The sequence below is a fragment of the Panthera pardus genome, unplaced genomic scaffold (genome assembly GCF_024362965.1).
Source record: "Panthera pardus isolate Hobbes unplaced genomic scaffold, ASM2436296v1 HiC_scaffold_8, whole genome shotgun sequence".
In the NCBI taxonomy this organism is placed as follows: domain Eukaryota; kingdom Metazoa; phylum Chordata; class Mammalia; order Carnivora; family Felidae; genus Panthera; species Panthera pardus.
In genome coordinates this window covers 93,689,135-93,714,362 of record NW_026527013.1, presented here as the reverse complement: position 1 = coordinate 93,714,362, position 25,228 = coordinate 93,689,135, and the positions used below count along the sequence as shown (strand labels likewise).

Genomic DNA, 25,228 nt, shown 5'->3' with positions numbered 1-25,228 from the left:
TCCTAAGCAGGCTCCATGCTGTCAGCACAGAGCCCCACACGGGGCTCTCATATCATGACCTGAGCCGAAGTTGGACACTTAACCGACTGAGCCATCCAGGTGCCCCCAGCAGTTCAGCCTTCTTAAAAATTCAACATTTAATCATTTTTGCCAATAAGCTAGCAAATTTGCCTTATTTTTTCCTAATGATTGACTTTGATTTTCATTTTTACTGATTTTATATTATTTAGAAACCGCAGGAGCTCTGATGTACAGACACATGATCTAAATGATCTTGAGATATAATACATTTGGTAGATCATTAAAATTATTACCTTATTTTTTCCCACAAATAGTTCATGAGAAATCTGTTTAACATCATAGTTATTCATATTGCATTTATTGAAGAAATTTTAAAGATAGGACATATAATTAGGCTTTTTAAATTAAGTTTTTCAATAGGGTTATTTAAAAGGATGAAATCTTAAAAGTCATTTTATAGTGAGTATTAACAATTTCTCCTCTCTAATATTATAGGACTGGATTTTACAAAACATGAGTTTTACATAGAAGATAGAGAACATGGAAAATACTTCAAGCAAAGTGACATCAACCTGAAGGTTTAATTCTGTCAGTATTTCTGAAGTCAAATATTTCTTATAGTATTTATCAAAATTGTTATTTCTAGTTCTTTAATATTTATGAAAGTTGTATTTTTGTTGATGTGATGTGTAAATGCTTTATGGCTATTGAATTAGCATTTCCATCTTTTCAGGTAATTTGTCAATATTTTTTTTTTATTTGGAAGGCATCTCTGTAAAGCATCTTTAAAGAAAACATTTAAAATGCAAATGCAATATATTATTAAATATAATAGTTGAGGGAGTAATGCTGTAACTAATTTTTTAAGGTATCTTATACGTAATATTGACTTTAAATTGTGCCAAAATAAATGCCAGTATTGTCCTAAAAAGTAATATTTGATTTTGATGTCATGTACTGAGTGGCTTCTGAAATGTGCATTTCATCTCCAAGCCATCCTATATATTAAAGTGTTTTTCTATACATTAAGGACTAAAATTTTTACGTTCTCACTTTTATTGGCTTAATTAAAAAAAAAAAACAGAAAGGTAGTAAGAAACTTCATTTTAGTAAAGTGAAGTTTGGTAGAATTTTGGTTTTTAGGTACTAGCTCAGTTTTTCTTTTTAAATGTATTTCCTACATACATCTCACATCTTATTCCAAAGAGGATGTGAAGCTTTAAAAATATATAACAAACAATAGGATAACATGAAGTGGATGAGGAAATTTCAATGATGGGAAATAAAGACAGGAAACTAATAATATGTAGTTGTATTTTGGATGAATACTTTTAAATGCATGTTATAAAAGCCTATACCTTTGATAAAAAGGTAGCTGTAAGTTTGGTCTGAGTTTTCTACTTCTAAAGGTGAAGGACTCATGAGCATTTTCAAGATTCACACTTAAAAAGTTTTTTTTTTTTTTAATGTTTATTCATTTTGAGAGGGAGAGAGAGGAGGAGAGAATCCCAAGCAGGCTCCACACTGTTAGCACAGAGTCCTACATGGAGCTTGACTCAGGAACTGAGATCAGGATCTGAGCTGACATCAAAAGTGGGATGCTTAACTGACTGAGCCACGCAGGTGCCCTCACTCTGTTGATAAGAAAAACCAAACAACATGTTTAGGAGAAGCCCAGCCTTTGCTAGGACTAAACACCAATAAAGATCACAGGTTTTCATAATGGCTACCATTATGGATACAGCACCGTGTTTTCAAGTATCCTGGCAATGACAGATTCCCTTCAATGCAAGCTGATGTCAGCACACCCAAACTCAATTAAATATAAATAATTTTAAAAGTAGCAAAAATAATACTGAACAAATGGGCAACTGTCCGATGATTTGACTTGATCCAAGAATAAATATTAAATGGTGGAGTGGGGGCTGACATTCTTTTAGTTATGGATCACTTTGAAATTCTGATGAAGCTATAGACACTTTAACAAGGAGTTTTATGTACACAGTGTCATCATTTTGTGTATGATTTTGGGGGGAGGGGTCCATGAACCCCAGGTTAAGAATCTCCAATGTTAAAGAATAAATAGTTTGCATGGCTTTCAAGTAATATTTTATAAAAATTATTTCATATAACTGAGTTTTGTATAATGAGGTTTTAGATAATATAAGGTTGTCAGTCTAATAAATTCCTATATTGAAAATATTTTATCTTGCCAATTAAGGACAGATCCCTAAGCTCATCAAATTAGCTGGTTGGAGGGTAGGTTTTATGCTCAGATGACCAGAAAGATACATAAAAAACTGCCTAATTCATTTCCTGCAGGTGGAGGCATAGGGTCATGACTTTCCTTAGAGGATATCTCTCTTTTACAACCTTTGGGCAAATGATTGAAGCTCAAAAATTCAATGTCATAAAGCAAAACCAGATAATTTTAGCCTAAAAAATTGTTCAACTAGTTATCAATCAGAGTTGTCATACAAATTTTTATTGCAGCAATTATTAACTTTTCAGTGTTAATAAAATTAATTGTTAGCTATCCAAAATAGGTTAATTGAAAATGGCTTCTTAGATCACCTAACTGAATTAACAGGCTACATTGGATTATTAAAAATAGTAAAAAGGACATTTGCCAAAACGGGCAGTCTGGTTTTAGAACAGTTCATCTTAAGTCTTTTTGCTGGTACTTAGATACCATGTTCTGTTAAAAATCCCCTCCCTCCCCAGCAATTTTTGGCACAAATCATGCCATTTTTATATAGAAAGATATATTATTATGTTTTCATCGTTCATTCATTCACAAAAACGTATTGAGCTTGTAGGTATACTGCTGAATAATCCTTGACTCACAGAGCTGCCATTGCAGTGGGACAAAGGTACAGTAGGAACTAATACACTAATTCAAAAACAATTTTATGATATGAAAATGTAAGTTAAAAAAAGAGAAATGGTGGTCAAATGTGATTGAGTGGGGGACAATATGTATTTCACTTTTGCCCTGTTCAAAATCATCTGACTAGATCATTCAAAAGATCATTTTTTTAAACTTTAAATAAACTTTATTTTAGAATAGTTTTAAGTTTGCAGAAAAGTTGCAAGGATAATGCAGAGATCTTGTATACTCCTCACCTATTTTTTTCCTATTGTTAACTTTTTACATTAGTATGGTATATTTGTCATAACTAATGGTCCATTACTGATACATTATTAACCAAACTTCATATTTTATTTGGATTTCACTAGTTTTTCCCTGATATCCTTTTTCTGTTCCAGGATCCCATCCAGGACTCCATAATATATTAAGGTATCATGTCTCCTTAGGCTCTAAGAAGGTGTTTTCATTCAATGACCTTGACAGTTTTGAGTGCTGATAAGGTATGTTACAGAATATCCAATTTGGGTTTGCTTGATTGTTTTTCTTACAGTTAGACTGAATTTATAGGTTTTTTGGGTGAAGACCACAAAAATAAAGTACTGTTCTCAGTACTTCAGATCAAGGGTATATGCTATCAACATAAGTTATCATTGATGATGTTTAACCTTGGCTAAGGGAGTGTATCCCAGGTTTCTCCGCTATCATGTTACTTTCTCTTCTGTTTCTATATTGTATTCTTTGGAAGCAAGTCACTAAGTATAACCCACATGTAAGAGAATGGGAAGTTATGTTCCACATGCTGAAGGAGGGAATATCTACATAAATTATCTGTAGATAATTTATATGGGAGATTTGTCTGCCCTCACTCCCCCCCCTTCTTCTTCCTTCATTCCTTTTCTTTCACCATTTATCTTATCATTCGTCATCATATCAGTAGGAACTTAACAGGCATTATACTTTGGGTTATAATCCAGTACTACTACATTACTTATTTTGTTGCTGAAATTGTTCCATCTTTGGTCATTGGGAGCTCTATAGGATGTTCCAGACTCATCTTGTGTATTTCTGCCCCATCCCCAGAACCAGCCATTTCTCCAAGGAGCCCTGGTTTCTTTTATTGGAGAATATTATCAGAAATCAATATCTAGGCACTAGGTGTATCTATAGAATTTTGACCTGATAGTACCAGGCCAATTCCTGACTGTCAGGGGCTGCTTTTCTCTTTCTCAGAAAGCATCTTTGACTGTAAACTCAATATAAGCAACTATGAAACATAACTGCTAATGAAACTAATGTAAGCTTAGGTTCTGTTGGCAGAAAGTATGTAAAAATGAGGAATACTGTTTTCATTATAACCTCCATGGGACCTACAACACCTGGAAATCTTTGTTTAGTTTGTCTGGTCACAGTTTAAAGGAAAATTAATAAATGGTGGCACTTCAGAAGGGGCTAGCCAGATTCATAAAGTCTGGAATGATTAAATAAGAATGATTACAGAAGGGGCACCTAGGTGGCTCAGTCGGTTAAGCATCCAACTTTGGCTCAGGTCTTGATCTTATGGTTTATGGGTTTGAGCCCCATGTCAAGCTCTATGCTGACAGCTTAGAGCAGCTTACAGCCTGGAGCCTACTTCGGATTCTGTGTCTCCCTCTCTCTCTGCCTGCTCACACTCTGTCTATCTCTCCAAAAATAAACATTAAAAAAAAGAGGAATGATTACAGAAAATAGATATTTGACCGGAAAAGACTTAGGCTGAACACAATAGTTTTTTTCCTGTGATATGAAACATATCTTGTGCTCCAGAAGACAGAGGAAGAGATGAGTTATTCACCTAATTATTCACTGGTTTTCATCCAATATAAGCAAGAACTGGCTAATAGAGTTTAACCATGGGATGAGCTCCCTCATGTGGTAAAAATCTCATTATTGAAGCATGTTGAAACCATTTCATCTGTATTCACTAAACTCCATTTTTATTCTTTTGACTCTCTTTGAATTTAGTTTATTAGCAAAAGTTTCAGTTTGAGAGCTTGAAATTTTGTCTCAACTGACTCATGGAAGAAAATATATTGTCTGCCTTTCAGCCAGGCTGGATGGACTAGAGGGCTCAAGATTGGTGTAGGAGCACAGGATGTGAGGAGAGACAGAGACCTATTATAGTTAGTGACATTGTCATACTGGTTCACTTGCTTACTACAAAGGTGGCTGGAATTGTAATATGCAAACACAGTGCACATCTGTCTACCAAGGTTAAGTGTCTGTATGAAGCAACACTATCCTCCATCCACCTACATTTATTTAGCTGTTAAATGGCTGCTAGGTAACAACCTGCCCTATTTTACCTTTCCTCTTCCTGATGGGTAAGATCTACACAGCAGAGGGGAAAGGTCCAGCGATATCACAGACTACTTTGTAGTCTGTCCTAATCAGTTTGGAGATATCGCATTGTACTAGATACAAAAAATTATATTCAGCCAAGTAATATCAATTCTATTTCTACACATTGTTTGTGTAATCAGTTAATGTAATAGTATTTATGTCTTAAATACTTAAAATTCATTTTGGATAAAGTCTATCACTGTTATGGAGTAAATACATGTGAACTACCTTAATATACCTGTGTTTAGCATTACCTGTATTTTGTTGGCTGAATCTTCCTTTTGAGCTCAGAACTTTGCTGCATTTGCAGAGCTCAAGGGAAAGGCTGTCAGGAGCTGGGGCCACCATTACACTGATTTAATGATTTATTTACTGAAGTGTTGGTTTCAATAATGAATGAAATGTAGTTTCTACCTTGTGCTTAGGGAGCTTAGCATCTGAGGAAGAAGCATATAGTTTACAAAATGAGGCAAGATTTGTTGTTCTTAGCCATGAACACTTCATTTTGATTGTGTGTGTATCTGACATACTTGAGGTGTATCTGTTGCTTTTTTGTATGGACATCTCATCATTGCGTGTTCTTATCCACATCTTTTCTTGACCCAGTAACTACTCTTTCATGGACTCTTTGTGGTTAGGGCTTCCTGTCAAGAAGAGGAACAAATTATGATTTCTAATATCTTGGTGGTGGTGGTGGTGGTGGTGGTGGTAATAAAGAAAAGGATTCGGGAGAGACAAAGCTGCATGGTAAGCTGATGCATGTTATCTATTCTTGTGGGCCACAAGGAGAATAGGCAGCTGGGCCAGGATTAGAAGCTGCTGGCCAATGGTATACTGTCAACTCATTTTAATTAGAACATGAAAAACGTTGCACTTTCTCTCCTTTTTGCAGATGCTACTACCTTCACAGATGGGGATAATGGAAAGTTTCTGGTGGAATGTGAGATGAGGTAAGAGGAGGAGAAGGGAGGAGGAAGTTGGAGGAGGTGGGTCCAGTGGGGTGATGGAGCCTTCTCTTATTTGATAACATGGACTCTATGCAGGTCTTCCCAACTTTGGATTCAGTAGCATCATGTTGGTAGCTTGTAACTGGTCACAGTGGGAGTATTTACACCATGCAAATTGGCAAACACTACAAATAAGGGCTATTTCCTCTTGAAGAACCAGTTGCTACACAATTACCAGTATATTGCTGAGTGTGCCTATGGGCCTAGAATCTAGACTCAAATACCAGCATATTTTCCTATTAAAGAAAACAGGTTCTTGTCTCTCCATATCCTGGACATGAATTCAACTTTGTGGCTTCCCTGGAGTTAATGGGAATGGAGACAGTCTATGGAAACCTCATAATTGCATACATATATGGACACTCTGTTCCACATCCAGCATTAAGGCATCTATCTCCTGTTTTTTGGAAAGATATCTCCACCACCAAAGGAGGGAAAACACTTCCCAACTCTCCCCTCCCCTTCCCCATTAAAGAAGAAAATAGCATTAGAATTAACTTTGCATATTTATATATTAAGAGTAAAACCATCTGTATTTTTATTTTTATTGTTTAGCTCATGAATAACACTTGCTTTTTATAACAGACATAATTTATTTTACTTTGACCAACAAATTGTTGCAAATGTTTTTTCTGCCCAGTACTTACATGTACATATGATAACAATATCCTGATTTTCCAGTCCATCTCTATATTTTGTTTGGAGTTGGCCTGCTTCTGGCTCTGGGAGTAGGCAGTACTTAGATCTGGCCAAAGTCATGGTGGATGGCTCAGTGGGCATGTGACCAATCAAGGGTCCCAACATGTGGAGGCAGTTGCAGACATTGTGGAGAGACAGGCATGTATTTTTCTGTACTGGGTATCAATTTGGGAAAATATAATCCAGTAGCTGCTAGGGAAGGAGATTCTACTCAGAGCTTTAGTCCCTGGATCCAACAATGCCTGCAGTCTTATTTACTCCTAGATTTGATAGCTACAGAGTGCCTGTAAAAGTTTTTATTGGCTTAAACCAGATGGAGTAGTCATGCAACCAAAGGAGTTTTAACTGATACTATATGTTTTACAATTAAGAGAATTAGCAATCTTTCAAAAGAAATTGATGACAGCTCTTCTGATGCCAAATGTTGATATTTTCAGTACAAATAAATTGTGTGCTTACTTTTATTTTTTCTTAGTATTTCCTACAAAAATATTCCAAAATATTTGCTTTATAATTATAAATAAACATGTATTTAACTAAAATAAACAGACTTTATTTCAGACAGTCTGTATACTGTCTTATGTAGGAGCGATCTTCTTTGGCTCATTCACAGTTTTGGCTGCTCTCACCCTTTGTAAGGCTCCTCCTCGAATAGGCAGTTTTTTAAGAGCAATGTCTGTATCAGCCAGAGGTCCTCCCAGTAATCGGGCAGGAGTGCTTTCCACTGTTACTACCCGACCAGAAGGCACCTGGAAAAGCAAAAGGTATATATCTAAGAGTTCATTTGCAAAATTTCCCAATAAGAGAGAAACCCATTCATCCTTTAGCTGACTTTGGAAAAGATACCAAATTATAGCAGTTTCTTGGAAATCCTGGAAGGCTGATCTGGTCTAAACCAGTACTGGGTGAGAGTGGAGGTACTTTAGAGATAAATATGCCTTAACTATGGGAAATGTGACCAGCGAAAAGAACAAATATGAGACAAAACCCCATGGAAATAACATTCTATGGAGACTAAATTCAGTATCTACTAAGAAAAGTCATGAAGCAAAAACCCTTACCGTTGTGTTAAGGCCTTTAATATCTGTCCTATGAAATATTGCATTTGGAGGTTGCCCACTGTATCTAGAGGATTCTATAGCTTTTTCCTGAAGCCTCTTTGCTTTCTGAAGATTTTTAAATTAGAAAGAAAGTAGTATTAATTTCTATTAAAGCATTAACTATTGTACTTAGAATGAAGTATATGAAGTACATTTAATTGTGCCTGGCTTATACTTAGACTGTTCATTAAGTAGCCCTGTAACTTACACTTACTCCCTTAGGCTAAAAAGATCATTATTAGTAAGTTATATCTTTTATACAATGCAGAAGACACCAGTCACCTAAAACCATTACTGAAATTTCCAGAGGTACCAGTCATATATGACCAAGGAATAAGGCGGTCCTAAGGAAATCATGTTCAATTTTTAGCACATAATTTAATAAGCTACTAACTTGGGTGATGCATATTTTCAAAATATTTTTCATAAATTAAACTAATCAGAACACTTAAATGCTTCAAACAGAATAATATAAATTGTATAATTTGTTGCACTTATATTAAAAAATTTTTAAGTTTATTTATTTATTTTTGGGGGGTGGGGGAGACAGAGAGAGAGCGAGCGAGCAAGCGAGCATGCACACACAAGAACCATGGAGGGGCAGAAAGAGAGGAAGAGAGAATCCCAAGCAGGCTCTGCCCTACCAGCACAGAGCCTAATGTGGGGCTCAAACCCATGTACTGCGAGATCATGACCTGAGCCAAAATCAAGAGTTAGACACTTAATCACTGAGCCACCCAGGTGCCCCTGTTGCACCTATAGTTAAACTCAATAGTTGAAGCACTGCCACAGGTGAAATTCAAGGTAACAAATGATCTGCATTCTTAAACAAATGAGGGGATGATTTTCATTAATTATTCCTTAAAAGTACAGATAGTTGTGAGGATGTTTTATAAGTTGGGAAGAATTTTTATTGAGAAGGGGGAGACATGGTACCTCAAGTGAGCTTTTGTTCTTAACTTTGGTTTTGCTACCTTAATGTGGTTTCACTATTTTCAGGGCCTAACTTAACATTCAACAATTTCATATCTAGTGGAAGAACTGTAACATTACATAAAAGCATATCCAAAGTATTAATGGAAAAAGTGGGAAAAGTTTATATATAAAAAAAGTTTACATAAAAGTATATCCAAAAGTATTAATAGAAAAAGGAGGTTTTGGAAATACTTGCTGCTTCTCACATATCTCAAGTAAACATTCAACATTATAAACTTTTTAGATTAGTTTCTAACTTATTCCTGAAACAGCTTACCACATTTTTCCAAAGGGATGTTTCTTCTCAATTCTCATTTAAGCTTTAATATAACGTTACTTTTGACAGTCATGGAAGGGAAATACCCTTAGGGGAGAGAGTACAGACAATTATTTTTTCTGTCCTTCACTCTACTTCTTAAAGAAATGACCAATGAATAAGAAGACTCAAAGTGGAAAGTAGGAGCACATTTCTCCTGCTCATTGCTGGCTAACTATCATCTCCTTTATGCAATCCAGGAAATCATCCTTGATTCCCATTGCTAGATCAAATAAAACTCCAAGTAGCGTCTTCTGTAATATGAAAATGCATAGTTTCACTTATTATGCTACATTGCGTGTGAGGATCTAACAGTGTTGGTATTCTATAGAAAGGTCAGCAGAAGGGGTGCCTGGGGGGCTCAGTCAGTTAAGCGTCTGACTTCGGCTCAGGTCATGATCTCGTGGTCTGTGAGTCTGACCCCTGCATCAGGCTCTGTGCTGACAGCTCAGAGCCTGGAGCCTGCTTCGGATTCTGTGTCTCCCTCTCTCTCTGCTCCTCCCCCACTCATGCTCTGTCTCTCTCTCTAAAAAAAATGAATAAACATTAAAAAAAAAAAAAAAAGATCAGCAGAAGGGCCAAATGAATATTCCTGAAAAAGTCTGTTTGTCTGAGTTGACTATTTGTTGTGGATATCACAAGATTTTAAAAGTCCTACCTTTAAAGTTTTAGCATTTGATGTTCTGGCCAAGAAATTTTCCCATGATTTACTAGCCAGTTCTCTTTGCTTGTGTGTGGCTTGTATCTGAAATGAGAAAGATAAGTAAGAATTCCAGTTTCTATGGAAGAATACCAAAGCGCTTTTTTAAAGCCCTTACTTTGAAGGAAGACCTAGATTTTGCCAATGTAAATTTTAGAATGACTAGCAGAGGATTAGAATATTCAGAGTTCAGCAAAAGTCTAAATATGGAGGAAAAATCCTTCCTTCACTATGTGGCTAAGGTTTGAACTGCTTTCCATGAAACGTAATATAAAACTGTTGTTATAAAAATATAAAATATAAAATAACAATAATCATTCTCCAAAGACTGATTGCTTTATGTGATTATCACTTGTGAAGACACATCATAATCCAGAACAAGCTAAGTAAATGACCCAACGGCAAATTCACGGGAGAAAATAGATTCCTACTGCCATTGATAATAGTTTACGCGAGGTTACTTCAGGAAAACTACTAATTTGTGACTGTAGCAATTTAACACAAGCAGTTTTGTGAGAGTGCCGTGTTGGTTGTGGTGATGCAGTCTAGGGAGGTAACCACTAACTGCAGGCTACTTCTAAATTATAGAAACAATTCTCAACAGGCTATTTACTAAATTATAATCAGAGGACACATGCCCTTAGCATATATTATTAAATTTACGAATTATGAACCTAAGAGTATTTAATTAAACAACTACTTAAAAATAAGTGGGGTCAAAGCCATGATAACACATCAAAAATAACCAACAAATCAACAGTTGTTAGTCCACACAGCAGACGTTCTACCATTCTACAGAACTAATGAGGCAGCAGGACTTCCAAGAGGGCTCTCCCGCTTAAGAGAAATAAATTACTTAAATGGCAACATCTATGCAATAAAACCTCTTAAAACTTTCAAGCAAATTGGTGTCTAAGATGGAGCAGAATTCACAGGTGGATGCAGACAGAATTCCTACTAGGCTGTAGATACAAACGTTTAATAGACTATGTGAAAGATCAGACAATAGAAAACTTTGGAAATCACCTTAAAGAGTTGTAAACATTTAATTGTAATCATAAAGGGTCACCAACCAGAAGTGGGGAATCTGCATCACCTTTGTATCTGGAGACAAGCTAAATAGCTACTTAACCTGTTTGTTCAAAACTTCTGTTGTATTCAGTTTCTGACTGAACACAAAGCTTTAGGAGAATGGTTTATATTTTCCTGGAAGGTTTTTCTGATTAAAGTCAGAGGCCAGCTTACCTCTGGATTTTTAGATAGAACATTCATTGTAAGTTTTATGGTACTGAAATGAGGATGAAGCTTTATGGATATGCCTATGGTTGGCATGCCAGTAAGGGCCTATCACAGAGGGATGGATGAGGGCCAACTTTCCCAGTGAGGTTAAATGTACAGTCACAGAGATACACTATCAGACACAATTTGCCAAGTGTATACCCTTAAATAGACCACAATTTTTGGAACTGACATTTCAAAAAATGTATCTCAGTTGTCTATTTTTTAAAATGTAAGCCTGTAGAAATCAAATTACAATGCCATAAATTCATACTGAATGTAGTAATTGAATCTCAGGCTCTTAACTCCATGGTTTCTTTAAAAATTTCACAAGAACACTGAAAATAACTATAAGAAAAAACTACACAATAACTCTAAGTGCTGAAACACAAATCAGGCAAATATATCCTCTGGTCAACTAGCTTATACAATGAAATTATCTTCTGCCTTAAAAGTATATGTGACTTACTTTTGCATATACTTTTTGTTCATTTTGCACATCTTGGTGTGCTTGGCTTTCAATCATCTCACTTTGAAGAGAAGCAACCATCTTTCCAATATTTTCTGATGCTGTTGTAATAGCTTCCAAAATTTTTTTATCTGTAGTGACTGGTCTTAACTTTTCTAATTTTATCTCTTCATAGATTTCATTCCATATTTCTCCAATCTGTTATAATAAAGTTTAAGTTTAAAAAGTTAAATTAACCAAAAATAAATGATATAATTTTAGGTAATCCTTTATTTGGGTGGTTGTTCCAAAGTTAACATCTACTGAACCACCCTTTCCCATCTTACTACTTGGGAATAAGTGCATTGGGAATAATTTGAGGCAATAGTTACATTTGAGTATTCAGAAGTAATTTATTAAATATTTTATAGTGATAAGGTATTTGTGGATGAGGCTCTACTATCTAAGTCTAGTTCACTGTCATTGTCACTGCCCTCTGGTTTATAGTCACACTGTTTTCATAGTTGCAGAAACTGCTGCTTTAGTCTCATCCTCTGGAACTACTGATGTTTTCCTCCCCAAACCCATGTATTAAAAAATGAGTTAAGGAGTGCTTGGCTGGCTCAGTCCATAGAGCATGAGACTTTTGATCTCAAGAGTCGTGAGTTCAAGTCACACACTAGGTATGGAGCCTACTTAAATAAAACAATAAAGAATATAAATTGCTTGAAAGAAAAAAAAATCTAAGTCAGGCTGAACTTGTAGGACATTGAGCATGGGGATTCCTGGGAATCTAGAGTCCTGTCTCTTGCCCCTTATTTTCTACCTAAGACTGAATCGTAAGCTGTTAAAACTCCATGGTTTCATCATACTGACAGCTCATATTCTAGGTTGTCTGGAAATTAATGTGCTTGAGTATGCTTATATTTGCAGAAAATTTATATATCCAGGATTGGGAAGAAAAGCAGCTTTGTTTTCATTTGAAAATAGGTTTATTCATTGGCAACATTCAAATATATAATACTAATATTAGTAGAAGAAAATGTACTTAAAAAGACGTTGCTGACGCTTCAAAAGCATTTATTTGCCAATAAAGATATAACCATCAGGGTGAGCAACCTAATATCCTTTAACTGATATTTGATTACCATATAAACTAATAATAAAATCTTTAATAAATATTAATTGATTTTAATAAGCAATAATTCATTAATAATTCAATTAATTATAGCTCCTAATGCTCTATAAACAGAAGAAATTATATTTTAAAAATTCTGTAAAACTTCTGAATGCCTCTGTCAGTAACATCCATCTTCTTTTATAAATAGTTAGATGAAATCATATCCTATGGAAAATAGCCAGTTAATTAATTGCATGTTTCTGGAACAGTATCAGATGCAAAATGGAAAATAAAAACTATACAGTACATGGTTGACTGCTTACAATACATGGTTGACTGCTTACAACTATGAATATAGATCTTTTATTTCCCAATTGATTTTTTTTTTGTCATATCAGAGTGTAATAACAAGATTATAAGAAAGTACTCACTTTAAAATCAAGGTATCTATGTATGATACAAAGAGTGACAAAATCTTCAGCAGATAGGCCAGGTAAATTTTCAAAATCTAAACAAAGTTTATAAAGAAAGAATTACTGTAACAAAGCAAGTAATTCCAAAAAAAAAAAAATAATAATAACCCCATATATCTATCATAAAAACTAATGCAAACAGTTATTTTTGTTTCATCTTGATTATGGAAAAGTTAGTTTTGTGAGCTTTTGGCTTCCTCCTATAAGAAACCTCTGCCAGGTCATCCTTATTGAGTCACTGCTGTGGTTAAGACAATGATACTGTATTTTCAGAGACTGAATAATGTTTGAGTACCTTTTCCCTTAATAGGAAGCAAGGACTAGAAAAAAAAAAGAAAGGGAAAAAAAGAAGGACTTTAAAAATGCAAGTATTTCAGAATTCTTGTGTTTAAGCCTAATCATCTAAACTAACCACTTGTAATCCTGGCTGCACCTAGAACTGCCTGGGGAGCTTTGAAAAATGCTGATGCCTGGGCTCCATACCCAGAGATTCTGATTCTAATTCATCAAGGGTGTAGGCTGGACATTAGAGTAACAATGAAACATGCATTTATCTGTATCAGGGGACTTTTTGATCATGTCTGAAAAATAGACTCCAAAGCAAAATGAACTTGCACACTCTGCAAAACAGAGGCTCTTATGAATGTGACAAGTAGCTTCTTACCTAGTTTGCCCAGCACAGCATAAATTTTTGCTCTGATATTCTCGGCAACATCCATAATTGCAATAGTTGGGCAGTTTGCAGGCAATGGCATGATTTTTTGCTCTTCTTGGAAACTAGTAAATAGAGGTTTCTTTGTATCTACTCATTGCATATCATGAAAACACAGAAAGGACAGGTAAAAACATTAGTAAATTAATTTAATTTGAAATTTTACTCCAGACATAGAATATATATTATAAAATAGTGCATTGTATATGGTTATTCTTGTGAAAGCATAAGTAATCCAGTTATTCCCCATTCTATGGCAAAATTTAAAGCTTTTTTATTATTTACGTACAATATGAAAATTTCACAAAATAACTATTTTAGGGGTGCCTGGGTGGCTCAGTCAGTTAAGTGTCTGACTCTTGATTTTGGCTCAGGTCATGATCTCAAGGTTCATGGGTTTGAGCCCTGAATCGGGCTCTGTGCTGACAGGGCAGAGCCTGCTTGGAATTCTGTCTTCCTCTCTCTGCCCCTCTCACGCTCTTCTCTCTCAAAATAAATAAATAAACATTAAAAAATTACTTTTGGGGTGCCTGGGTGGCTTAGTCAGTTAAGCATCTGACTCTTGATTTCAACTCAGGTCAAGATCTCACAGTTCGGGGTTCAAGCCCTACGTCGGCCTCTACAGTGGTGGCGTGGAGGCTGCTTGGGATCCTCTCTCTCCCTTTCTCTGCCCCTCCCCTGCTCATGCTCTCTCTCACTCTCAAAATATATAAATACACTTAAAAAAATAAAAGTGATTCATCCTTATATACAACACCCAGCGCTTCTCATAAGTGCCCTCCTTAATAGCCATCACTCATCTAGCCCATTCCCCCCACCTCCCTCCATCAACTCTCAGTTTGTTCTCTATCATTAAGAGTCTCTTGTGGTTTGTTTCCCTCTCTTCTCTTCCCCCACCCCTTTCCATATGTTTGTTTGTTTTGTTTCTTAAGTTCCACATATGGGTGAAATCATATAGTATTTGTCTTTCTGTGATTGACTTATTTTGCTTATTGGCACAATGTATTTTTACTCCACGTCATTGCAAATGATAATATTTCATTCTTTTTGATGGCTGAGTAATATTTCACTGTATATATATACATACTACCTCTTCTTTATCCATTCATCAGTTGATGGACATTTGGGCTCTTTCCATAGTTTGGCTATTATTGAGCATACTGCTGTAAACATTGGGGAGCACATACCCCTTCAAATCTGTATTTTTGTATCCTTTGGGTAAACACCTAATAGTGAAATTGCTGGATTGTAGGGTAGATCTATTCTCAGTTTTTTTGAGGAATCTCCATACTGTTCTACAGAGTAGCTATACCAGTTTGCATTCCCACTAACAGTGCAAGAGGGTTCCTGTTTCTCTGCATCCTCACAAACACCTGTTTCTTGTGTTGTTAATTTTAGCCATTCTCACAGGTGGGAAGTGATATCTCATTGTGGTTTTGATTTGTATTTCCCTGATGATGAGGGATATTGAGCAACATTTCATGTGTCTGTTGGCCATCTGGATGTCTTCTTTGGGAAAGTGTCTATTCATGTCTTCTGCCTATTTTTCAACTGGATTATTTGTTTTTTGGGTGTTGGGTTTTATAAATTCTGTATACATTCTAGATACTAACCCTTTATCAGATATGTCATTTGCAAATTATCTTCTTCCATTCAGTCAGTTGCCGTTTAGTTTTGATTGTTTCCTTCGCTGTACAGAAGCTTTTTATCTTGATGAAGTACACGTTTGCTTTTTGTCCCTTGCCTTCAGCCACGTGTCTACTAAGAAGTTGCTGTGGCCAAGGTCAAAGAGGTTGCTGCCTGTGTTCTCCTCTAGGATTTTGATGGTTTTCTCACATTTAGGTATTACATCCATTTTGAGTTTATTTTTGTGTGTGGCGTAAGCATGTGTATGGTGTATGCATGTCACTGTCTGGTTTTCCCAACACCATTTGCTGAATATACTGTCTTTTTTTCCATTGGATATTCTTTTCTACTTCGTTGAAGATGAACTAACCATATAGTTCAGTGCATTTCTGAGTTTTCTCCTCTGTCCCATTGATCTATGTATCTGTTTTTGTGCCAGTACCATAGTGTCTTGATGACCACAGCTTTGTAATACAGCTTTAAATCTAATGTGGATGAATCTTAAGAACAATATTGAATAGAAGAGATCCAGTTGTGCTTGGAAAGGGTCTATGAGTAGGGTCTTTCTGGGGTGTTTACAATAGATCATTTCTCTTTGTTTTTCCTTTAAAAATCATTCCTATTGTGGTTTAACTTACATGCAATAAAATAATTGTAACATTTTATATATGTATTACATATACATATGCAATGTATAATGTAAACTGTGTATTAGTCACATAGATGTTGACTTTATAATAATTTATTAGACTATTCATTTGTAAAAAAAAAAAAGTAAACTGCATGAATATGAATCAACAGAAATGTGCAAAATACTATACAGGCACTCTATATCCCCAATTTTATCAGTAAATGAAATGGGTTGAATCTATTTGTAAAAGCAGGTAACTCAAAGGAACTTCTTTAGGACATGGTGTTAGGTTTTGTTTTGTTTTGAGTTAAACAATATAATCAAATACCACTTCCTGAAAATATCTATAAAAATATGAATCTGCTGATAATATACTTTTCTTCCATTCATTCAGAATTTATGATAGCAAGTTCTTCAAACTCTTGTGAAAAGAACCTTAAACAAAGGGGTGAGTGTTCTCATACTTCCCTCATATCTTAAAGATCTCTTTCTAAAAATATGGGTGAAAGATGATGAAGTCCTATGGATGTAATTAACAGGGTGGTGGCTATTCTAACAATATTTTATTATATATTTGAAAGTTGCTGAGAGTAGTTCTTAAAAGTTCCATCACAAGAAAAAGATTGTAACTGTGTGGTGACGGATGTTAACTAAACTTATTGTAGTAATAATTTTGTAATGTATAAAAAACTAAAAAACTAATGCAATGTAAAATTCAATTATATCTCAATTAAAAATATGCATCTAATTGCTATTATAACAGTTATAAATACACTTACCAACGATCATCCCATGTTTATCACGTTTTACTCCTAGTTCTTTTTCTTCCTTTCTCCATAATTTAATTAAAAGACTAGCAGCTGTCTGGTCCTTCTTCCCTCGCCAAGCATTAACATGAGCCGTAGTTTTGGGATTATCACAAAATTCAACCATTATTCCAAGTACTAGATTACAGAATTTTTTTTGGTTCAACTTTTGCAAGGAAACAGGAAAGAAAAAAATGCAATAAATTTTAAAAATTATTACCTTCAAAAAAGAAAACAAACATTTGTATTACTGATCAGTAACTTTCTTCTAAATGACTGCCTTAAAATTCAGACTGAAGTATGATTTGGGACAATCTCCTATGAAAAAGTATGTTTTCAAACATTAAGAATTAGAAAATATAAAAATAAAAAGATTCAATATAATTCTGATATAGTCATGAATATATGTCATGACCAAAATGTAATGATTAGGTTCAGTCAGAAAAAGAGAGATTATAAAAATAAATGAAAATGTTCATTTTAGGTAGAGCAATGGCAACAGTACTATACATAGTTCACTGTATTTATAGGATCTTTCCAATTTACATGATTTATTAAGGTTTATAAAGACTCATATTAACTATAATCTCATTGTGATTAAGAAAATAACTGATGGTAATTGCAAGTGGAAGTCATATATGAAAATAGATACAAATGAGATGTAATTTTGTATTTTGAAAATCAGCATCCAAAACAGTAAGCATTTAAGAAAAATCATCAAGCATATTCCTTTGTTTTGCTACTAGTTTTCAGCAAACCAAAATTTAGGTATAGAAAAGTCCATCCACAATAATAGCCTCCTCCACACAATAATTTGTGTCTGAAATATTTTTTGTTGATTAACTCATAGTATACCACTAATAGAATATAGCAAAGGAAACATGTAACCTGTTGTTTGAACTGCAAACATTATCAGTTTCCTCTTTTATAAAATGAAAGATTATAATATTACCTGCTTTAAAGAGTTATTATGATGAATTATACAAGACTGCCTGGCACATAGAAAGTTCTAAATAATATGTAACATAATTAGCAATTATTGCATACTGAATAAATATTTTAGCAGATTGTATTAAGCAGAACTCTCAACTGAGTTTTTTATTCCTATACATCACTTTCAGGAAAAAGGGGCAAATGTCAAAGGTTGGAGTTGATCTAAAAATTTCATTAAAGAATATTTTTTATCTGTAATTAACTTGATTGGTTTGATCCACATTAAGTACAATCTAATAATTATATTCATAATAATAGAAAACACTTACATGGTAAAAATATGTCAGGCACTATTCCAAACAAGTGTGTATGTGTGTGTATGTGTCTGTCTGTCTATACACACACACACACGTGCACACGCATATATAATCACTCATATAAATCTCCCAACAGTGCACGGGGTAGATACTGTTATCTCTTTTATAGATGAAGAAACATATTACAGAGATGTTAAATACTTGTCCAAGGTACACAGCTATTAGTATTGGAGGCCTCAATCAGACTGATTGCAGCCTATGCTCATAACCATTGTGCTATATATGGCTTCTCCTAGCAGTCTTCTTCATGCCTTTCCATCAGAGAAACCCTAGTGGTGAAGGAGAGTGAACACAATTGAGAAATGTCTGTGAAGTCTTTTATATAATCTTAAATATTCCTATAGAATTTATTATTTTATAATTATTTTTAATGTTGATTTTTGGGAAAGAGAGAGAACACAAGCGAGATCATGACCTGAGGCTTCACCAACTGAGCCACCCAGGTGCCCCTATTATATAACTCCCTACTTTTGAGTCTTTAAATAAAAAGATTCTAGGAAGATATGCCAAATTAATTCTGTGACTTTGAGAATCTCCTGACACATCACCATGTGTCTCTGGGCACACCTGTACTCTCATCAGAGAAGCATGGTGAGGTATACATCATTTAGTAGAGCCACACATATATTCTTCCATATTATGTCCAATATCTCTGAATTTTCCAAGGGTTTCTGGTCATGATTCATTCCTGTTTGTCAAAGTTTATCATTATTTATGTTTTGTATGTAATTTTTTATATCTAATGAGTTTGCTCTCCTATCTGTAATGCCAGCTAATTTTCTTTCAGAGAGATGAAGGGACACAAATAACTGTAGTACATTTGCTAAATCCAATTAAGTTCATTATTCTGTTAATAAAATCATGAATGGTGGCAATCACAGGCAGGGACAGAATATCTCTCAAAGTTTTACTGAAACCAAAATAACTTTTCCTCCCACATTGTCTTGACTATGGACTTACTTAGAATTCAGGCCAGTAGAAAATGACTTTGAGGATAATTGAGGGTCTTTGCCATTCTTAATTGGTATTAGATGGCAACTATATTTCCTGACAGGCTTAATACATCCATTCCTGTTCATTCTGTGAAATGGTCTATGACATACTAATTCCTCGCATAACCTACAAACTATACACAATTCTTAAAAAATACTGATCTTTACTCCTTTGTGTAATGTAGCCCTTAACTTTTAATACTAAAAGAAGCTAGAAGTTATCAATAATGATTATACATTTTGATATTGTCTAGCACTTCACACACTATTTCCTTAAAGGTTGGTGGGGAAAAGAAATCCCATAAAACAAATTATCTTTTGTTAGGTGTTTGTGAGTTCTGACCTAAGTACACTGGTTTCTTCAGAGGAGGGATTTTCAGAGCTTTTACCTATACAAATGCAAATTATGATCGCCAGGTGAGATTTTGTTTAATGTTTACTTCTTTATTTTTGAGAGACTGGGAGAGTGAGCACAACTGGGGGAAGGATGGAGAGAGGGAGGGAGACACAGAATCTAAAGCAGGCTCCAGGCTCCGAGCTGTCAGTTCAGAGCCTAACGCAGGGCTTGAACCCATGAACCGTGAGATCATGACCTGAGCCAAGTCAGACACTTAACTGACTGAGCCACCAAGATTTCATTTAAAACAAACATTTAAACATGATTTGGGGACACATTTAATTACAGAATAGTGTTCTGTGGCACTTAGCTTTGGAAAGCTTTAATAAAGACATATTATTAGTAGTATTTTATAATTGTTAACAATCATACTTACTGCCAGTAAATCCAAAAGGAGAAAAATGCCTTCCTTTTCAAGAAAATAATCCTCTAAGGGATAACATCCCAAAATACAGCACCTTAAATAAAAAGGAAGTTATTCCTTTAACAAGGATTCTACTATCTATATATATTGTCTACTTCTATATCTTTGACTATGTTAGATGCCTCATTTAAGAGAAATCATGTATAAGAGTTTTCTGTGACTGACTTATTTCACTTAGCATAGTGTCTTCCAGGTCCATCCATGTTGCTATAAATAGGATTTTCTTTTTTTAAGGCTGAGTAATATTCCATAGTGTGTATATATACCATATTTTCTTATCCATTCATCTGTTGATGGAACATTTGGGTTGTTTCCATATCCTGGTTATTGTGAATAGTGCTGCAATGAACATGGGACTGCAGCTATTTCTTTAAGATCCTGATTTCAATTCTCTTGGATATATACGTAGAAGAGGGATTACTGGATCAGGTGGTAGTTCTATTTTTAATTTTGTGAGGAACCTCCATGCTCTTTTCCATAGTGGCTGCACCACTTGGCATTCCTAACAATGTCAAGAGAGTCTCTTTTCTCCATATTCTTGCCAACATTTCTATATCTATATATCTCTCTATATATCTACCTACCTGTCTATCTATTTACCTATTTTTGTTTTGAATAACCACCCTAGCAGGTATAAGGTGATATCTCATTGTGGTTTTGATTTGCATTTTCCTGATGATTAGTTGTTCCATATGAATTTTTAGGATTGTGTTTTCTATTTCTGTAAAAAATATCTTTAGGATTTAATAGGGATTACATGGAGCTATACATCACTTTGACTGGTATGACATTTAAACAATATTAATTATCCCAATCCATGAACACAAGAAGTCCTTCCATTTATTTGTATCTGCTTTCATTTCTTTCATCAGTGCTTTATAGTATTCAGGGTTTAAGTCTTTTACTTCCTTGGTTATGTTTTTTCCTAAGTACTTTATTCTTTTTGGTGCTATTCTCTTTGATGCTATTTACTTAATTTTCTTTTTGCATAGTTCATTATTGGTGTAAAGAAATGCAACTGATTTTTGTAGATGATTTTGTATCTTGAAACTTTATAAGCTCATGTAAGCTCATGTAAGCTCATCAAGAGATAATTTTACTTTTTTTCTGATTTAGATGCCTTTTATTTCTTTTTCTTGCCTAATTGCTCTGGCTAGTACTTACAGTATTGAGTAGAAATAGTGAGAGTGGGTATCTTTGCCTGGTTACAGATCTTAGAGGAAAAGCTTTTAGCTTTCCACCATTGAGTATAATGTGGGTTTTTCATTTATGGCCTTTATTGTGTTAAGGCAAGTTCCTTCTCTACCTAATTTGTTGAGAGTTTGTTTTTATCATGAAAGGGTGTTGAATTTTGTCACATGCATTTTTTCTAGAACTGAGATGATTGTGATTTTTGTTCTTCATTGTGTTAATGTGGTATATCACACTGATGGATTTGCTTGTATTGAGCAATTCTTGCATGCCAAGGATAAATCCCACTTGGTAATGGTGTATGATCCTTTTAATTTGTTGTTGAATTCAGTTTGTTAATATTTTCTATAGGACTTTTGCTTCTATGTTCCTCAGGAATATTGCTCTGTAGTTTTTCTTTTCTTATAGTATCTTTGTGTGGCTTTGGTATCATGGTGATGCTGGCCTCATAAAATGATTTTGGAAGTGTTCCCTTTTCTATATTTTGGAAGAATTTAAGGATTGTATTAATTCTTCTTTAAATGTTTGGTAAATTTCAACTGTGAAGCTCTCAAGTCCTGAGCTGTTTTTGTTAGGAGGTTTGTTTTTTGTTTTTTAGAGAGGGAGAGAGAGCACAAGCTGGGGAGAGGGGCAGAGGAAGAGAGAGAAAGAGAGAGACAGAGAGAGAATCTTGAGCAGACTTCACGCTGAGCACAGAGCCCACACAGGCTTAGTTTCACTATTGGGAGATTATAACCTGAGCCAAAATCAAGAGTCAGACACTTAACTGACTCAGCCACCCAGGTGTTCCAGGAGGTTTTTGATTACTGAGGCTCAGGCTTTCTAATTCTTCTTGATTCAGTCTTGGTGGGTTGTATGTTTCTAGGAATTTTACCTATTTCTTCTATATTGTCCAATTTGTTGGCATAGAGTTGTTCATAATAATCCCTTATGATCTTTTTTATTTCTATGGCATCTGTTGTGATATGTTGTTTCATTTACATCATTTATTTTGAATCATCTTCCTTCTTTTTCTTCGTCTAGTTAGTGCTTTGTAGACTTTGATATGTTTTCAAAACAAACCAGCTCTTATTTTTCTGGATTTCTTCCCAATCCCTCATTTATTTCTGTTCTAATCTTTATTATTTTCTTTATTCTGCCAACTTTGAGCTTAGTTTGTTCTTCCTTTACTAGTTCCTTTATGTGTAAAGTTAGGTTGTTTGAATCATTCTTCTTTTCTATCTAGGTATTTATCCCCATAAACTTCCCTCTTAGCACTGCTGTTGCTGTATCACATAAGTTTTGTTATGCTATTCTTTCATTTTAGTTTGTCTTGAGAAATTTCTAATTTTCCTTTTGCTTTTGTCTTTGACCCAGTGGTAGTTCAAGGGTGTGTTAATCCCCATGCATTTGTGAATTTTCCTAACTTCCATTTGGTATTGATTTCTAGTTTTCTTCCATTGTGGTCAGAAAAGATATTTTGAATGATTTAAGTCTTCTTAAATTTGTTAAGACTTGTTTGTGACCTTGTAGGCAGAACCAGCCCCCCATCCTGTGGTTATCTAGGCGCTCTCCAAAAACTACCTCATTGACATAAACTCAGATGTGGTTGAAAGGGGCTTGTTATATATAACAAAAGACACAGCCTTCAAAAATTATTACTCTGGAGCTATTACAGGAACTGAGAATAAAAGACCAAATATTGTAACAAAAGATGTTCTCATTGCTCTTTGTGTTAGATCTATAGTCAGTTTTTCCCCCCAGATATGCTGCAGTGGGGCTGTCATGAATCCCACCCAAGCAGAAAAAAAGAAATATGTTAAGTGTTAATGATATTTGAAACTCAAGTAATTTTCTCCAAGACAAAATTTCATAAATTAATGTTAAGAAAAGCAATATTTATTTATTTATTGCTATTTAGGAATGCTAAGACATTTGGGGAAAAATATTGGTTAGGAAATACCTAATCAATTGGTTTTTGACTCTTCAAAGAGGAAATGAATGAGGAACTGTATGAGTAAAAGTAGATGCTTGTGTTTTTCCAGATCAGGCCAAAATGGAATGGATTCAAATCACAAAAACAAGAATTTAAGTTTATATACAAACTTGTATCCTGAGTTACAGACAAGATTGCTTTCCAAAGGATGTTAGTAAATATCATTTCTGGACTATTGAAAAAAGAAAAAGGCAAAAAGGCAAAAAAAAAAAAGGGGGGGCATTGGAAGAGTTATCTTTATGGTGTGATTTTAAGGGAAGAAAAATTTTTTATGAATTTAGCAAAACTTTTATTGAAGCTTAAATTGTGGTACAAAAATACATTTCAACTGATTTAAGAGAGAAATTATTGCAACAAAATTTTCCCTCCTCTATCATACACACTAGAGTTAATTTCAATTATTATCCAATCTATAGTTTTAATTGTTCTAGGCTTTTATTCCATACAAATTTGTGCAGTTTTAAAAAATTAGATAGAAATCTTAAATCTATTTAAAAAAATCAGACCTCAAGCCAACAAATGTCATGAGGTAATTTTCTTGTATTACAGTTCTAACTTGGTTACAGTAATACTCACCAAATGCTGTCCAGTGTACTAAAAAGAAGTACATTATAGCCTAATCCACTCTGAAACTTCATGGGGTCGGTTTTCATTACATGAAGAATTATATCCACTCCTTCTGTTCCGAAAATTTCCTAAGAGATTTATTTAAAATTATGTTTTGAAATAATCTCATCCTTTTCTATTTCATTTTGTCCCCTAAAACTTTTTTTACCAGAGAAGCAGAAAACACTGTTACTTTATTACACAATTTTTTGAATTAATACTCAGTCTCAGGAGTTTAGGACAAATTATTATAAAGCTAATCATTTTAAGAAAGGGCATCAATCACTATGCTAGCTTAATGTCTCTTTATAATTTTTATTTTTCCCTTTCTTTAAAAAAAAAAAATAAACCATAAGCTTGCCCCATGATTTTCTTCCACATTATAATGAATGTAGTCCAATATCCTGTCAGATGAATGCTAGATAGCAAAAACTAATTTAAGAGGCTAAAATTCTATCATGGAAGATTTTTTAATGCTCCCAAGAGAGAAATATACATACATATATGTATACATATATATATTTCTCTCATATATATATATGAGACTCATATAAGGTTTTGTAAAACCTTTAATAATTTATATCAAGTTATTACCAGTTAATATTTCTCCCTTAACAATTACCTTTCCCATTGCTTTGTTGTTCAGTTCTGCTACCCAGTAAGCAAGACTATGAGCATTTTTCCAGAAGAACACAGGCACAGGATGACAGAATACAAGGAAAAATTGCACCAAAGCTCAGAGCGAGGTGTGGATTTACTGTTCTTGCTGGCTTTCCCTAAAACCCCTCTATTGAAAACTTCATAATCTTTAATTTTTATCTTTCCAATTCTATCTTTTGCTATTTATCAATCTTAGAGACTCAGAGTTTATTATAGAGTTTAAAAAGATCAAAGGGAATTAAGCTTTTTTTTTCTAATTTTTAATTCTAGTTATGAATTCAATTTTCTCCAAGTTTTTATTTAAATTCCACTTAGTAACACAGTGTAATATTAGTTTAAGGTGTAGAATTCAGTGATTCATCACTTACATACAGCACCCAGGGTTTCACACAAGTGCTCCTTAAAGCCCATCACCCTGAATCAAATGTAAACTCAAAAAAACATTTATAATGCTACAGCCACTTTGGAAGAACTGTTTTCCAGTTTCTTAAAAACAGACACCTATTTTAT

At 34.4% G+C, this 25,228-nt stretch overlaps 2 protein-coding genes across 13 annotated transcripts in view; one reads left to right on the top strand and one right to left on the bottom strand.

Moving 5' to 3' along the window:
• Positions 1-25,228, top strand: part of FAM237B (family with sequence similarity 237 member B) — a 167,725-nt gene that overhangs the window by 27,640 nt on the left and 114,857 nt on the right. For all 10 annotated transcript variants that reach the window (XR_008420543.1, XR_008420540.1, XR_002078321.2 and 7 more), the window contains 4 exons: positions 517-609; positions 3,292-3,393; positions 5,911-6,019; positions 6,165-6,222. The gene's annotated coding sequence lies outside the window, so the exon portion shown is untranslated. The remainder of the gene's footprint in view (positions 1-516; positions 610-3,291; positions 3,394-5,910; positions 6,020-6,164; positions 6,223-25,228) is intronic.
• The window catches only part of CFAP69 (cilia and flagella associated protein 69), a 62,032-nt gene continuing 43,576 nt past the window's right edge, over positions 6,773-25,228 (bottom strand). For all 3 annotated transcript variants that reach the window (XM_019443252.2, XM_019443254.2, XM_019443255.2), the window contains 9 exons: positions 24,029-24,147; positions 20,239-20,320; positions 17,137-17,329; positions 14,053-14,190; positions 13,347-13,423; positions 11,817-12,014; positions 10,028-10,114; positions 8,040-8,144; positions 6,773-7,727 (listed from right to left, as the gene is read on the bottom strand). In XM_019443252.2, the coding sequence (XP_019298797.2) occupies positions 7,557-7,727; positions 8,040-8,144; positions 10,028-10,114; positions 11,817-12,014; positions 13,347-13,423; positions 14,053-14,190; positions 17,137-17,329; positions 20,239-20,320; positions 24,029-24,147 (1,170 nt within the window). In that variant the 3' untranslated portion in view covers positions 6,773-7,556. The remainder of the gene's footprint in view (positions 7,728-8,039; positions 8,145-10,027; positions 10,115-11,816; positions 12,015-13,346; positions 13,424-14,052; positions 14,191-17,136; positions 17,330-20,238; positions 20,321-24,028; positions 24,148-25,228) is intronic.